Here is a 14,683-nt window from a genome sequence, read left to right as displayed (position 1 = left end):
ATCCCCCCAGATCTGAAGCACAGCCCTGATGGTTAATAGGCTGGGCGCATGCTAATGACAATGCCAATTAACCAATGACGTCTTGCTGGGCTACAGTCCATCACCTCGGGAGATGTTTCCATGATACAATGACGTAGGCCTGGTGCTGTTTACGTGGACTAATGTCTCTACTGTTTTTCATTTCTCCACATTTTGCAGGAGTTGGCGAGCAGTTCTGTTGGAGCTATTTGCATACGTGTCTTATATATATTTACTATATGGCTACTATATACAGTTTATGACAGAAAAAAACAAATAATAACATATATTTTATATCTAGCTATATTTGAATTCAACTGAATTTAACACCTATATATACAATACTAACAATCGGCAGATCGCCCATAGTGAAGTGTGAGTGTCACCACGGGGGGTTGGGGTGCAGTCCCCGTCTGGGCACCGGGGTCACTGGGCGATGGTGTCACTCGCAGCGTGCCGCGTGACGACACCTCGGCTGCTGATAGCGTAACCGATTACAGAGCTGCTGCGACTCAGAGGCAGCAGAGGCAGCAGCAGCAGCAGCAGCAGCAGCAGACAGCAGCAGACTGCAACCTCCACACTCGCTCCTGCCCCCACCGGAGAGCTAGTGAGCTCGGCTGTGGTCTCCTCTCCTTCCTCCTCTCCTCCGTCCTCTCTGCAGTCCTTCTCAGACATGAAGGCTCGCTTCTGCTCCGACAGGATGCTCTTCCTGACCGCGCTGGTGTCGCTGCTCCTCGCGGGGCTGGCGGCCTCCTCCCCGGACCTCTTCGACAACCAACTCGGAGACATTAATTACTGCAAACTGCAATGCCAGCTCGTCATCAAGAACAAAAGCCCGGCTAAAGTAAGTTCCCGTTCAGACGGTGGTGTAACCTACATGGGGCCGTGCGTAATAATATAACATGTACAAGCGATGTCCTGACGGAACACCCGATGGACAAGTAACCGCTTTCTCCCGTTCGAGTAACCTAGGATACCACCTCTGGAGACGAGGGCACGTTCTGTCATTTAATAATGTATCCATCTGGATATGCTCATCATCATGCCCGGGCTTGGATAAGACGGTGTGTGTTAAGGACTAATTCTATAGCGCACACACACACGCACACACCATAGGGAGGCGTTCAGATGCAGGGTAATGTCCAGCATTGGCTTCTCTCATAGACGTCGACTGATGATGGTGTGCATGGTGCTCGCCCCCGTTGCCCCTAGCATCTGGGCTTAATTCGATTTCTTAATCCGCATTCTGCAGTCCGTGAGGCCACGCGAGGTTTCAGTGAAAGTGTGCAGCGCTAAATCTTTAAAGCGTTAAACTGCCGTCCCGGTGAGCGTGCATGCTTGGTGCACGCGCGCAGCCCCCTGAACACTAAACACGGTAAAGGACGGACAATGATTTGGGATGGGGGGGGGGGGGATGTCCTGTCGGAAGCCTTTCTTCTTCTTCCACATCCTCCTCCTCCTCCTCCTCCTACCCCTTGCGCTGGAGACTCAGGTGTGGTTCATCATCCTCGTCATCATCAGATCAGACCTGCAGACTCCGCACTACTCTGTATCTCTGCAGAGTCTTCGGGACGTTTGATGGCGCCCTTAGGATTGGTGCGTTTAGGTGTTTCTGAAATGATGCGCCGCAGTCGGGCTGCACACGCTGCCTGCTGTCACTGATAGCTCCGATAATAGAGTCTGGACGGAGGCTAACGAGGAATACAAACACGGAACAGGAAACGTATTCGTGGGTGTGCATAAAACATTCCTTACATTGAAAATTAGAATCCACACAAGTATGGGTGAAAAAACGTGACACATACAGTACGTAGGCCTACAGTAGCGCAATATGCACATTGCCCATTCTTCATTATGGAATCCTTTTTTCTCTTGGTTTTCTGCAGGCGTCGCTAGTGGGCGCTGTTTCTCTGTTGCTCGAGGAGAATGCAGTGACATTCTCTCCCTAAGAGCTCTGCGACTTTTTCATTTAATTCTTTATTTATTGGATCTTTTATACCTTATGCGTTTGTTGTTATTTATCTACGTTTATCTTGTACTCATCTAGGTTTATCAAAAGTAAAAAAATACAATGCGTACTCAGTGTTATATAGATATTTATATATCTTCATGCCTTTTAATGACCGAGGCCTAATCTGTTGCCTTCCCACTTCTCCATACATCCCGTCTCCCCCGTCTCCCTCGTCGCCCCCGTCTCCCCCCGTCTCCCCCGTCTCCCTCGTCTCCCCCGTCTCCCCCTCTGGTTGGTAGGACTCCATCATGAACGCCTGTCACCGTGGCTGCCGTCTCTACTCCATCTGTCAGTTTGTCAACGGCAACGCCGGCTTCAACACCAGCAGGGAGGAGTGTCAGGGAGGTAGGGTCGCCCGTCTGTCTGTCTGTCTGTCTGTCTGTCTGTGGACTGTCTGTGGACTGTCTGTCTGTCTGTGGACTGTCTGTGGACTGTCTGTCTGTCTGTGGACTGTCTGTCTGTCTGTCTGTCTGTCTGTGGACTGTCTGTCTGTCTGTCTGTCTGTCTGTCTGTCTGTCTGTGGACTGTCGGTCTATCTGGTCTGTCTGTCTGTCTGTCTGTCTGTCTGCCCTCTTGTCTGTCTGTCTGTCTGTCTGTCTTTGGTCTGTCTGTCTGTCTGTGGTCTGTCTGTCTGTCTGGTCTGTCTGTGGTCTGTCTGTCTGTCTGTCTGTTTGTCAGTTTCCTACCTCTCCTGATACCTTATTTCTAATAATAATGTGTAACGACCCTTGTGGATCAGTGTCAGCTAAGCATCTGTCCAAAGTCTGTCTGTCTGTCTGTCTGTCTGTCTGTCTGTCTGTCTGTCTGTCTGTCTGTCTGTCTGTCTGTCTGTCTGTCTGTAATAATAATAATGTGTCATAATGATGCATAAGGACCCGTGTGGGCCACCAAGCCACCAAACCAACATGGTGGAATGGAGGACGCTTCATGTAGAACAATATTACAGGTCTGCTCCCATCTGGACAACTGGCAGGAGAACATCATCTATTGATTGACATGAAACAATCTATAACAATCGGTCTCTGTCTGTCTGTCTGTCTGTCCATATATCCCAACTAATTATAATGATGTTCTCTCTCTCTCTCTCTCTCTCTCTCTCTCTCCCCCCCAGCCTGCCAGGAGGCCTATGTTAAGTTGCTGGAGCAGGAGGCGTGCTGCACCGGCTGTGCCAGCCAGCCCTCTGAGCCTGAGCTGCTGAGGAGGAAGGTGAGGGTGGTGATGTCATGCACACACACACACACACACACACACATGCACGCATGCACGCACGCACGCATACACACACGCACGCGAGCGCACCACCCAATCACACACACTCACACCTCTCTTTCCTCATCAACCTGTTTGTGCGTGCGTATGTGCATGTGCGTGTGGGTTTGGTGTGTGTGTGTGCGTGTGTGTGTGTGTGTGTGTGCAGCTCAAGGCCATGACCCACCGGCCCAAGCAGCCCTCCGTCATGGAGGCGATGTCGGGCTGGTTCAACGACATCGTCAGCTCCGCCCAGAGCTTCATCTCCTCCACATGGACCTTCTACCTGCAGGCGGACGACGGCAAGGTGGTGGTGTTCCAGGTGAGCAGCCTGTCTGTCTGTCTGTCTGTCAGTCTGTCTGTCTGTCTGTCTGTCTGTCTGTCTGTCTGTCTGTCTGTCTGTCTGTCCTGGGCCACACAGTAGCCACACACCTTCAACGTATCGGTCCAGATCTCATGTCGTCAGACTGCACCGCCCTCTCTAGGCCGTGGTGACGCACTTCACTGTACAGCCCGGGAATGGGCATTTCCGAGAGCTTCGTTTCTGTCGTGTAGGAAATATGCTCCCAATGTTGTGAATAGTTGAGTTCCTTTGAGTGACGTTAAACGGCCTCCCGAATTTTCTATTGTTAAACACCACTGTATGCTGCGGCTTCGTGTTCTTCGGTGTTCACGCGTCGCGCACATGCACACTTGTCATGCATTAAATTAACACTTCAATTAGCACCGAGCACGCGTTCCAATTATAACTCAGGAGCTGTAACTCATTATAACTCTTCCTGTGGGATGTGAATCCTACCAGCCGCGTGTGACACGACGCCGTCACAATGTTTCAATTACAATATCAGATTTGATTCAGATAAATGGTATTTCATTTCGCTACGTTACATTTTTGTTTTCATCTCAGGCTAAAGCCTGCCTCAGGGGAGAGTCTTTACACCGTTGGCCGCGCCGCGGTTGGCAGTAGTGTGGAGCTATGAGCTGGGGTGGAGAGGTCCTGGGTCGCCGCCAGGTCCTCTCAGGGACGGCCAGGGTGCTGGAGCCTGACTGAACCAGCGCTGGCATTCAGAGCAGACCTGAACGGGAATAGCCTTCTTTAGAGCACTGCTTCAGCGAAACTTCACCTGGGGAAAAAGTGTTATTTGACAAAATGTCAACGCGCAATTATAGAAAGAACTTGCCCGCATTTAAGCAGAGGATGTCAAATTTAATTGAATTCATCGGAAGTAAGTCAACATGAAATTAATTATGCCACCGTTTTCAGCGAACCCTCATACGCTTTTGTAAAGATCTGTTGAATCATCAAACATTCGGTGCCAAGCTGACATTTTCCAGCAAATAACAAAGTGCCTGGTATCGCTTTTGATTAATTGATTTACCCGCAATACAATTCTGCTGAACTAAGCACTAAGCGCTTTACACTGAACCTGGTTGTGTTTGCTTACCCAGACACAGACACACTGCGCTGGGATCAGTGGCCAGGAATGGCTGGGTGGCTGAACAGCGATTAAAGGAAGTGATCTACAGTGAGGGAAAAAATCACCCAGCATACAATTCCCAAACTTTCTTTAGGTTTTCAGACGGATGCGCTGGTTTTATGACCCTGACGTGTTTTCATAGACTGAGAGCCCCCCCCCCCCCAACCCCACTGTGTTAATGACCAAAAAAATGTGATGAACAAACATAACATTACCATTCCATACTTTCTTTAGGCTGCGTTGACTTCAGGGTGTGTTGGTTTTATGGACCTGACGTGCTGATGTAGCCTGAAGGAGGGTGGGGGTGGATTCCAGGCTCAGTGGGGGTGGGGCAGGGTTTAGGACGGAGCGCTGCCAGACGTAGGCCGGCTCTCTGAATGAAGAAACAATAACAACAGAGAGGGTCTCTGAGGGGATGTGTGTGTGTGTGTGTGTGTGTGTGTGTGTCTATGTGTGTGTGTCTGTGTGTGTGTGTGTCTGTATGTTTTTGTGTGTGTGTGTGTGTTTGTGTGTGTGTGTCTGTGTGTGTGTGTGTGGTTGTGTCTGTGTGTGTATGTGTGTGTGTGTGTGTGCGTGAGTGTGCGTGTCTATCTGTATGTATGTATGTAAGTGTGTGTGTGTGTGTGTGTGTGTGTGTGTGTGTGTGTGTGTATATCTGTGTTTGTGGGTGTGTGTGTGTGTTTAGAACAGGTCTGCCATGGAGGATTTCATGGTGCTGGAGGTTGAACTGCAGTTCTTCGCAGCCTCATGCATGACAAGGAGCACACAGGAAATCCTATAGAGGGATCGCCGCGGCCACGAGGTCAGATTACATTCAGGTCAACGTTTACAGTCAGATCCAAACCAGAACTCTGCCCGGAACCGAAGAGGGGAGAGGGAGAGAGGGAGAGAGAGGGGGAGGGAGAGGGAGGAGGATTGGAAGATATTAGGAGGGAGAGAGGGAGAGAGTGGCAGGGAGGGAGACAAAGAGGGAGAGAGAGGAGGAGAAGAGAGAGGGAGGCAGAGGAGGAGGGAGAGAGACAGAGAGGGAGAGAGAGAGAGACAGTGGAGGAGGGAGAGAGACAGAGAGGGAGATTGAGGAGGAGGGAGAGACGGAAGGGGAGAGACAGTGAGAGGGAGAGAGACAGGGATGGAGGAGGGAGAGACGGATGACGGAGAGAGAGGAGGAGGGAGACAGAGAGGAGGGAGTCAGAGGAAGGAGGGAGAGAGAGGGAGAGAGACATTGAGAGAGGAGGAGGGAGAGAGAAGAGGTCGGGGGGGAGGTCTCTCTCTCTCTCTCTCTCTCTCTCTCTCTCTCTCTCCCCACCCCCACCCAGTTTGGTGCAGCCGGTCAACGGTTTACTGCTGACCGGCTGTAATCAACAATAATCAGCCATCAATACACCAGTAATCCCAGGGTGTGACCCCCCAAGCCCCTCCACGCTTCTGTGTTAAAGAGGAACCTCCCTCTGTATCCATTTCCTTATGACGACTGGTTGGAATTGAAATCCATTCATCAATAGCATCAATCAATGAATGAGTTGATGGCCAGGTTGCTCCTCTAGCATCTGATATCAGCTCTATGGCTCTTGAGATTTGGCACGTAGATATTGAATGGTTTTAAGAGCTTTGTTTTTTCACATGGTCATTGACGCTGAACATAAGCGCCTTCTATCGTGTGTATTGACAGTTGAGATTAAATACAACCTCGTCCAGTGCGATCCGTCGTATCGAGAGAGCACAGGCCCCAACTCAGCCTAGACTCTGGGGTCCCCAACAGGGGGGCAAGTTTCTGTCTATGTTGATTATTTCCACTACCCCATGGCCTCTCTCTTTCAAACCTTTACCCTCCATCTCTCCCTCTGCATCCCCCTCTCCCCCTCTCCCCTCCCCTCTCTCTCTGTGAAGGCAGAGTCTCTCTCTCTCTCTCTCTCTCTCTCTCTCTCTCTCTCTCTCTCTCTCTCTCTCTCTCTCGCTTTTGTTCTCTCTCTCTCTCTCTCTCTCTCCTTCACTCTCTCTCTCTCGTAATGCGTGACAGATGCAGGTCCGCTGTCTCTCTCTCGTCGGTGGGATCGTTCCAAACTCGAGTCGCTGCCAATTAACCGCCTGACATTCCCTCGGTCACATGACCTTTCTGGTTTCTCTCCGCTCCTGGTTCCGTTACACCGCGCAGTTACACTGAAACCAGATTCACACTGGGGACCTTCCCACATTGGGTTCACTATACTGTATGTGTATGTATATATATATATATATATATATATATATATATATATATATATATATATACCCCTCCACCCCCTTGAGTATCTGAGTCCACTGATAGAATAGAATAGACTTTAATTGTTATTTTGCAGTAGATCCATTTGAAGTTTGCTTGCAGACAATAAAACAGTGCTCACATATACACTCACACAATAAATAGCATAAAATACAGAATAAAAGACACATTTTAAGAAAACATCGTCAAGGCAACATTGATACTCTGCTTAGACGGCACATTCCATCAATTATTGTTCTTAAGTGATGTTTTATATTATGTTATAAGATTTAATACATTGTACTAGGCTCTATATTTAATATATTTACACATAATATTATATTTATTTAAGAATAATATTATATTTTACTATATATAAAAAACGTAATATGTTATACTTGGGCCTTTGAGGCTTTCGACTTCTCTTGCAAGTTGATTCCGTAGCTAGCTAGTATATGCTATACTAGCTAGCTAGCGTACGCTACACCTGCACTCTAAAACAGCTGTTTCTACAAAGTAATAAACTCTCCAGTACCCCTGAGCTTCAGGCCCCCAGCATTCGTCAGGGCATTGTTCAGCAAGAAAACAATTGCATCTTTATTATTTTATCTCCCAATGTGTGGCTGGCGTCCTGTGAGTATTGCTATGCGTGAAACTGGGAATGAGAGTAAAGATAACTCCCACTGACATCCCAAGTGAGCACCTCAAGAAAATCACTGCAAGCTTTGGGTTGCTGCAGTGCAGGTGTGTATGTGTGTGTGTGATTGCAGGTGTGTGTGTGTGTGTGTGTGTGTGTGTGTGTGTGTGCGCTTGCGCGTGCGTGTGTGTGTGTGTGTGCGTGTGTGTATTGCTGAGGCTGGCGTTCTGCTGGCTGCTTGTATTGCAGCAGAGAGCTGCAATTCAAGACCTGAGAGCAGCCTAAAGAAACGTTTGTGTTGAGTTCTCCAGGGGAAACAGAATGATGAGGCACACAATAAGACGCACAACCTAAAGAAAATTGTGTGTGTATGTGTGTGTGTATGTCTGTATGCACACCCATCTGTGTGTGTGTGTGTGTGTCTGTTTGCGCACCCATCTGTGTGTGTGTCTGTGTGTGTGCATGTCTGTGTTTACACCCATCTGTGTGTGGGTGTATGTGTGTGTGTACATGTGTGTGTGTGTATGTCTGTGTTCACACCCATCTGTGTGTGTGTGTGTCTGTGTTCACACCCATCTGTGTGTGTGTGTGTGTGTGTGTGTGTTTGTGTGTGTGTGTGTGTGTGTGTGTGTGTGTGTCGAAGAACAACTAAAAAGCAAAATAAAAAATCGCCGGCTGTATGTTTCCCATCATGTCTAACCCTGAGCAGCACGACCTCCCTCCTACTGACACAGGCTGACAGCCATGTTGTTGTTTGGAGAGACAGCGTCCTGTTGGAAAGATGGCGTCATGTCCTGTCGCACGCGATGGTTTTCATTCCCGCTCACACGTCACCCCGACTTTAAAGTCGGAGCTCCTCTTCTGGGGCTCTGCGGGGTTGGGTGGGTTAGGTCGCCCGCAATGCCCGCTGAGGTGAATGAGTGAGTCTGGATAGTGCTGTGGTGAATGAGTGCTGTGGATGAGAGAGTGTGAATGAGAGCTCTGGTGAATGAGTGAGTGTGGATGAGTGAGTGTGAATGAGTGCTGTGGTGAATGAGTGAATGTGGATAGTGCTGTGGTGAATGAGTGAGTGTGGATAGTGCTGTGGTGAATGAGTGAGTGTGGATAGTGCTGTGGTGAATGAGTGAGTGTGGATAGTGCTGTGGTGAATGAGTGAGTGTGGATAGTGTTGTGGTGAATGAGTGAGTGTGGATAGTGTTGTGGTGAATGAGTGCTGTGGTGAATGAGTGAGTGTGGATAGTGCTGTGGTGAATGAGTGAGTGTGGATAGTGTTGTGGTGAATGAGTGAGTGTGGATAGTGTTGTGGTGAATGAGTGCTGTGGTGAATGAGTGAGTGTGGATAGTGCTGTGGTGAATGAGTGAGTGTGGATAGTGTTGTGGTGAATGAGTGAATGTGGATAGTGCTGTGGTGAATGAGTGCTGTGGTGAATGAGTGAGTGTGGATAGTGTTGTGGTGAATGAGTGAGTGTGGATTGTGCTGTGCTGAATGAGTGCTGTGGTGAATGAGTGAGTGTGGATAGTGCTGTGGTGCTGCTCCCCCCCCCTCCGTCTGCCCTCCAATCCCGGTCCCTGTGTGTGTGTGTGTGTGTCTCTCGTCCCCTGTGTGTGTGTGTGTGTGTCTCTCGCCCCCTGTGTGTGTCTCATCTTGTTCCCCCTCTCTCCCCAGAGCCGGCCAGACGCTGACTACAACCTCCCCGAGCTCCAGGCCCCAGAGCCCCACCCCAACCCCGCCGAGAAGCCCTGGCTGAAGGTCCACGCCCACACCCAGAGACCCCACGGTGAGGACACACACGCACGCACGCACGCACGCACGCACGCACGCACGCACGCACGCACACAAACACTAGAGATGCGCGGTTGGTTGCAGCCGCGGACTCCGCGACTCAACCGCGGATCGGGCGGATGACGCGACAAAAAATTATATTTTAATTAAATTCGGGCGAGTGGCGGAATAAACCGATCGAAATAAAAATATTTATTCTTCTTTTTATCCTTATAACATCTTCTGGCGGTGAATTATATTTGATTATTCACAGTTGCTAAGCAGATCGCTGTCAAGGAATGTGGATCTTTTTATTTTGTGGTAACTTGTCAACCCCAGCGTCTTCGGTTGCTAAGCGACGTCAACGTCTTTGGGGGCGGACTATAGATCAACGCTTCGGGGATGGCAGCGCAGGCAATAGGCTATCCTACCGGGGACTTTAGCCTTGCAATATCTTTGCTTCATTGGATCAGTCTCCTTTCAAGAACACGCAAGAGCTTTCTAGCCTCGCGTCAGCAGCGCCGTATAAAAGCAACCGGCGGATGGTGGGCGGATGCGGTTTAATAAATTGGTCAAAAAACGTTGGTGCAGATGGATGGCGAATGGATGATGCGTTTGTCATGCGGTTGCGGATGAAATAATAGCCCATCCGTGCTTCTCTAACACACACACACACACAAATCCTAACACAGGCTGAACGCAGCCCACGGTGAGGAGGCAAATTAAAAGGTACTTAAAAGTATTTACATGGACGCCAGGAAACACAGGGCTTTTATTGTGTTGAATGGTGGGGCTTTTATTGTGTTGATGGTGGGCCTTTTATTGTGTTGAATGGTGGGGCTTTTATTGTGTTGAATGGTGGGGCTTTTATTGTGTTTAATGGTGGGCCTTTTATTGTGTTGAATGGTGGGGATTTTATTGTGTTGAATGGTGGGGCTTTTATTGTGTTGAATGGTGGGGATTTTATTGTGTTGAATGGTGGGGCTTTTATTGTGTTGAATGGTGGGTCTTTTATTGTGTTGGTGGTGTGCAGGGGCCCGGGGCCACAGGGAGAAGGGAGCCCCCAGCCCAGCAGGGAAGGGGAAGCGGGCCGGGCAGCACCCAGACGACACCTCCACCGAGCACGACTTCCTGGGCTGCATGTCCAGGTGAGAAGGCGGCTCGCGGCACATTAGATACACTAATCCATCTCTCTGTCTGCCTGTCTGCCTGTCTGCCTGCCTGCCTGTCTGTATCTATCCACCTTTTGATTAATCATATATCTGTCTGTCTGTGTATCTACCTATTTATCTATATTTATCTATCTGCCTGTCTGTCTATATATCTATCAGTCAGTCGGACATTCTGTCTACCTATATATATGTCTTTCTATCTCTTTCTGTCTGTATGTACATCTTTGTGTGTGTGTGTGTGTGTGTGTGTGTGTGTGTGTGTGTGTGTCTTTCTGTCTGTGTGTGTCTTTCTGTCTGTGTGTGTGTGTGTGTCTGTCTGTGTATTTGTCTGTCTCTATGAGTGTGTGTGTGTCTGTCTGACTGTCTGTCTGTTTGTCTGTCTGTCTGCATTACATGTCTGTGTTCCGTGGTTGTGCAAAGCGCTTTACAGAATAATAGATTCCAGATCTCCCCCTCATGTTGATAGACCCATTAGATGGACGTGGTCCTGAGATGCTCATTGTTTCCTCGTAAACCATCTATGACTCTCTCTATCTCTCCCCCTCTTCCGGTCTCTCTCCGGTCTCTCTCCCGGTCTCTCTCCCCCTTTCTCTCCCGGTCTCTCTCCCCCTCTCGCGGTCTCTCTCCCGGTCTCTCTCCCCCTCTCTCTCCCGGTCTCTCTCCCGGTCTCTCTCCTGGTCTCTCTCCCGGTCTCTCTCCCGGTCTCTCTCCCGGTCTCTCTCCTGGTCTCTCTCCCGGTCTCTCTCCCGGTCTCTCTCCCGGTCTCTCTCCTGGTCTCTCTCCCGGTCTCTCTCCCGGTCTCTCTCCCGGTCTCTCTCCCGGTCTCTCTCCTGGTCTCTCTCCTGGTCTCTCTCCCGGTCTCTCTCCCGGTCTCTCTCCTGGTCTCTCTCCTGGTCTCTCTCCCGGTCTCTCTCTCCCGGTCTCACTCCCCCTCTCTCTCTCCCGGTCTCTCCCGGTCTCTCTCCCGGTCTCACTCCCCCTCTCTCTCCCCCTTCCTCTCCCGGTCTCCCGGTCTCTCTCCCGGTCTCTCCCTCCTCCAGGCGTTCCGGCCTGCCGCGGTGGATCCTGGCGGCCTGCCTCTTCCTCTCCATCATGGTCATGTTGTGGCTGAGCTGCGCCAGTCTGGTCACAGCGCCGGAGCAGCACATCAAGACCCAGGTAGACACACACACACGCACGCACACAAACACACACACACACGCACGCATGCAAGCACAAACACACACACACACACAGCCACACACACACTAACACACACACACACACACATACACACGTACACGCATGCACGCACACATGCAGGCACACACAAACACACACACACAAAAACAAAGACACACTCAAAAACTCTCTCTTACTCACACACACACACAAACACACAAACCCACACACACACACACACACACAGAAACACAGAAACACACTCACAGGTACACAAACTGAGGGTTGCGGGTTAAACTTCCCAATATGTGAATGCGTTAACCTCGATCCTTGCATGCTGTAACTTTTCGAGAGTGGCAGCCCATCGCGGTGTCCCTTTAGAAGACATTCGCCCCCTCCCTGTCGGTGGGTGACGTTCCACTACTGGCCACTAGAGTCCGCTTCTGTCAAAATGAGATGGTTTCCACATTGCGCTACGCAGCCGCAACAAATGTGGTCTCAAGACGGTCCCTTAATGCAAACGGCGCGGTCAGGGGAGCCTCGCGCCTCGGCCCTGCACCGCCGCTGTCTCCGCGTTCAAACCAGTTCCGATCGGGAGGAAATACAAACAGCCCCTGTCAGCACTTTGTGAAGCCCCGGACATTTGCCATTAATCACGGCGCTGACGTCAGCCATGCCGGGTGGATTAAAGTGTCCGCGCTCGCGACACGCTCGTCAGCTGGCCGGCGTTACTCGCTACCAACACAGCGGCGTGTGAGCATGAATTAATGGGGGGGGCGTAGTGCCGAGAAGACGCAGAAGAAGAAAACCCCTCTTTTATAAATACGATCCATTTACCAGACACCGACTCCCTCCCTCCCTTCCCCTCCCTCCTCTCTCCCCGTCCCCAGCTGAGCATCAACGGAGACAAGGAGTTCATAGACGACTGCGGCCACAAGGTCAACCCCTACCACCTGACACCTGTGATCGCCGTCACCGTGAAGCAGCTGCACCAGGACGAGCAGGAAGCGGGGCCGCTGCCCGTCAAGGTGGAACTCGACAAGACCTGCGTCTAGACGGCCGCCAGAACGACACACCGACACACAGAGACTAGGGAGGGCAGCTGGTTGGGGGCGCCATGTTGAGGTCTTTGTTGCCCTCTCGGGCTCGCTCGTGGGGGGGGGGGGGGGGGGGGGGGGGGGGGGCGAGTGGGTAGATATACACACACGCACACACACACACTCATACAACCGCACGCACCCGCACACACACACAAACGCACACATAGGAGCATTTACAAAACTCAAAGCAATCGTCAGCTTCTCTTCTCATTTAATATCGGTAAAAGCATGGCAACATCCATTTCTCTGCGCTGAGTAGAACCATATTAAACCCCGTCCAGGGCCCAGCCGGTCAGCCAGGCGCCCTGTAGGCCACCGTCCTCATGTACGGTCCAAGTCTACAGTACGTACGTTTGGAATGAATGAATGTCTTCAGAGCCCACTTGTTAGGGGAATCCAGTCCACTCAAAGATAAGCGCTGATCCAACTCCTGTTTGATAGCCACTGAGTCAATGGTGCTGCTACAGAGGGTAGCCAGGAGAGCTATGGATACCAGGTAGAAGTACTATGGGTACTAGGTAGTACTACTATAGAAAGTAGAACGTAGCGCTATGGATACTAGGTGGTACTACTATAGATACTAGGTAGTACTACTATAGAGAGTAGATAGTAGTGCTATGGATACTAGGTGGTACTACTATAGATACTAGGTAGTACTACTATAGAGAGTAGATAGTAGTGCTATGGATACTAGGTAGTACTACTATAGATACTAGATAGTAGAGCTATGGATACTAGGTAGTACTACTATACTTACTAGGTAGTACTACTATAGATACTAGATAGAAGTACTATGTAATACTAGTGTAGATAGTTGAAAGTAGTACTATGGATACTAGCTAGTACTACTATAGATACTAGGTAGTACTACTATAGCGAGTAGATAATAGCGCTATGGATACTAGGTAGTACTACTATAGATACTAGGTAGTACTACTATAGAGAGTAGATAGTAGTGCTATGGATACTAGGTAGTACTACTATAGATACTAGATAATACTACTGTAGATCGTAGTGCTATGGACACTAGGTAGTACTACCATAGAGAGTAGATAGTAGTACTATCGATACTAGGTAGTACTACTGTAGATAGTTGCTAGGCACCACTGCTCCTGTTTTCTTTCTACCTGAAGCTGCTCTGGTGTGACGGGGAAGAGGGACAGAAGCCTTTCAGAAGCGGTTATATTTCCCACCAACCGGAAGCCAGTGTGTCCCTTTTACAATGGATTCTGATTGGCCGGTTCTCCCTGGCGGTTTTGAATAATCGAAGGGAGAGAGAGAGAGAGAGAGAGAGATAGAGGGAGAATAGGACCGAGAGAAAGGATAAAGACAGGGAAGACTGTGAGCTGATATACATACGCTCTCCGTGGGGAGCTGGTTCGGGGGGGCACGTGACGGTCTGTTTGGCCATTTGATCACCAAGAAGTATCCCACGTTTGAGAGCGTGCGCTGAAGGTCTAATTAGCGTATACAGTTACAGATCCAAGCTAGGGTCTGCCCACACGGATGCTTTAGTCCTTAAGAGGTGTGTGTGTGTGTGTGTGTGTGTGTGTGTGTGCGCGCGCATGTATGTGTGTGTGAATGCACACACTCAGGCAAGTGTGTGTAGTTCAGAGGTGTGTCTGGTTACTGCACAAAATAAATGCTACCCGTAATTGGCAACGGTACAACTGGACTCAATCTGAAAATCAACTTTATAGTCTATTTATTTATTCCAGTATTTATTCAATTGACATCGACCACCTCATGATGTGATTAATCGTGCCATGTACTGCGAAACATCTGCAACTGCTAAACTGTAAAATACATTCTAATCGTTGTTCTGACACAGTGGGGGTGCCGGGATTATGCATATTA

The 14,683-nt window shown here is 49.7% G+C and overlaps 1 protein-coding gene across 1 annotated transcript; it reads left to right on the top strand.

Moving 5' to 3' along the window:
- Window positions 1-691: 691 nt before the first annotated feature.
- Window positions 692-12,781, top strand: tmem59l (transmembrane protein 59-like; the record flags this gene model as incomplete). The annotated part of the gene is made up of 8 exons (XM_079740327.1): window positions 692-862; window positions 2,269-2,374; window positions 3,141-3,235; window positions 3,447-3,599; window positions 9,298-9,409; window positions 10,427-10,541; window positions 11,606-11,723; window positions 12,617-12,781. The coding sequence occupies 8 exons, from the start codon at window positions 692-694 to the stop codon at window positions 12,779-12,781; spliced, it is 1,035 nt and encodes a 344-aa protein (XP_079596453.1).
- Between the last annotated feature and the right edge of the window lie 1,902 nt (window positions 12,782-14,683).

The sequence above is a fragment of the Pollachius pollachius genome (assembly GCF_949987615.1).
Source record: "Pollachius pollachius genome assembly, chromosome: 7".
In the NCBI taxonomy this organism is placed as follows: Eukaryota; Metazoa; Chordata; class Actinopteri; order Gadiformes; family Gadidae; genus Pollachius; species Pollachius pollachius.
Note: the sequence above shows the minus strand (reverse complement) of the source record. Positions and strands in the feature narration are given on the sequence as shown.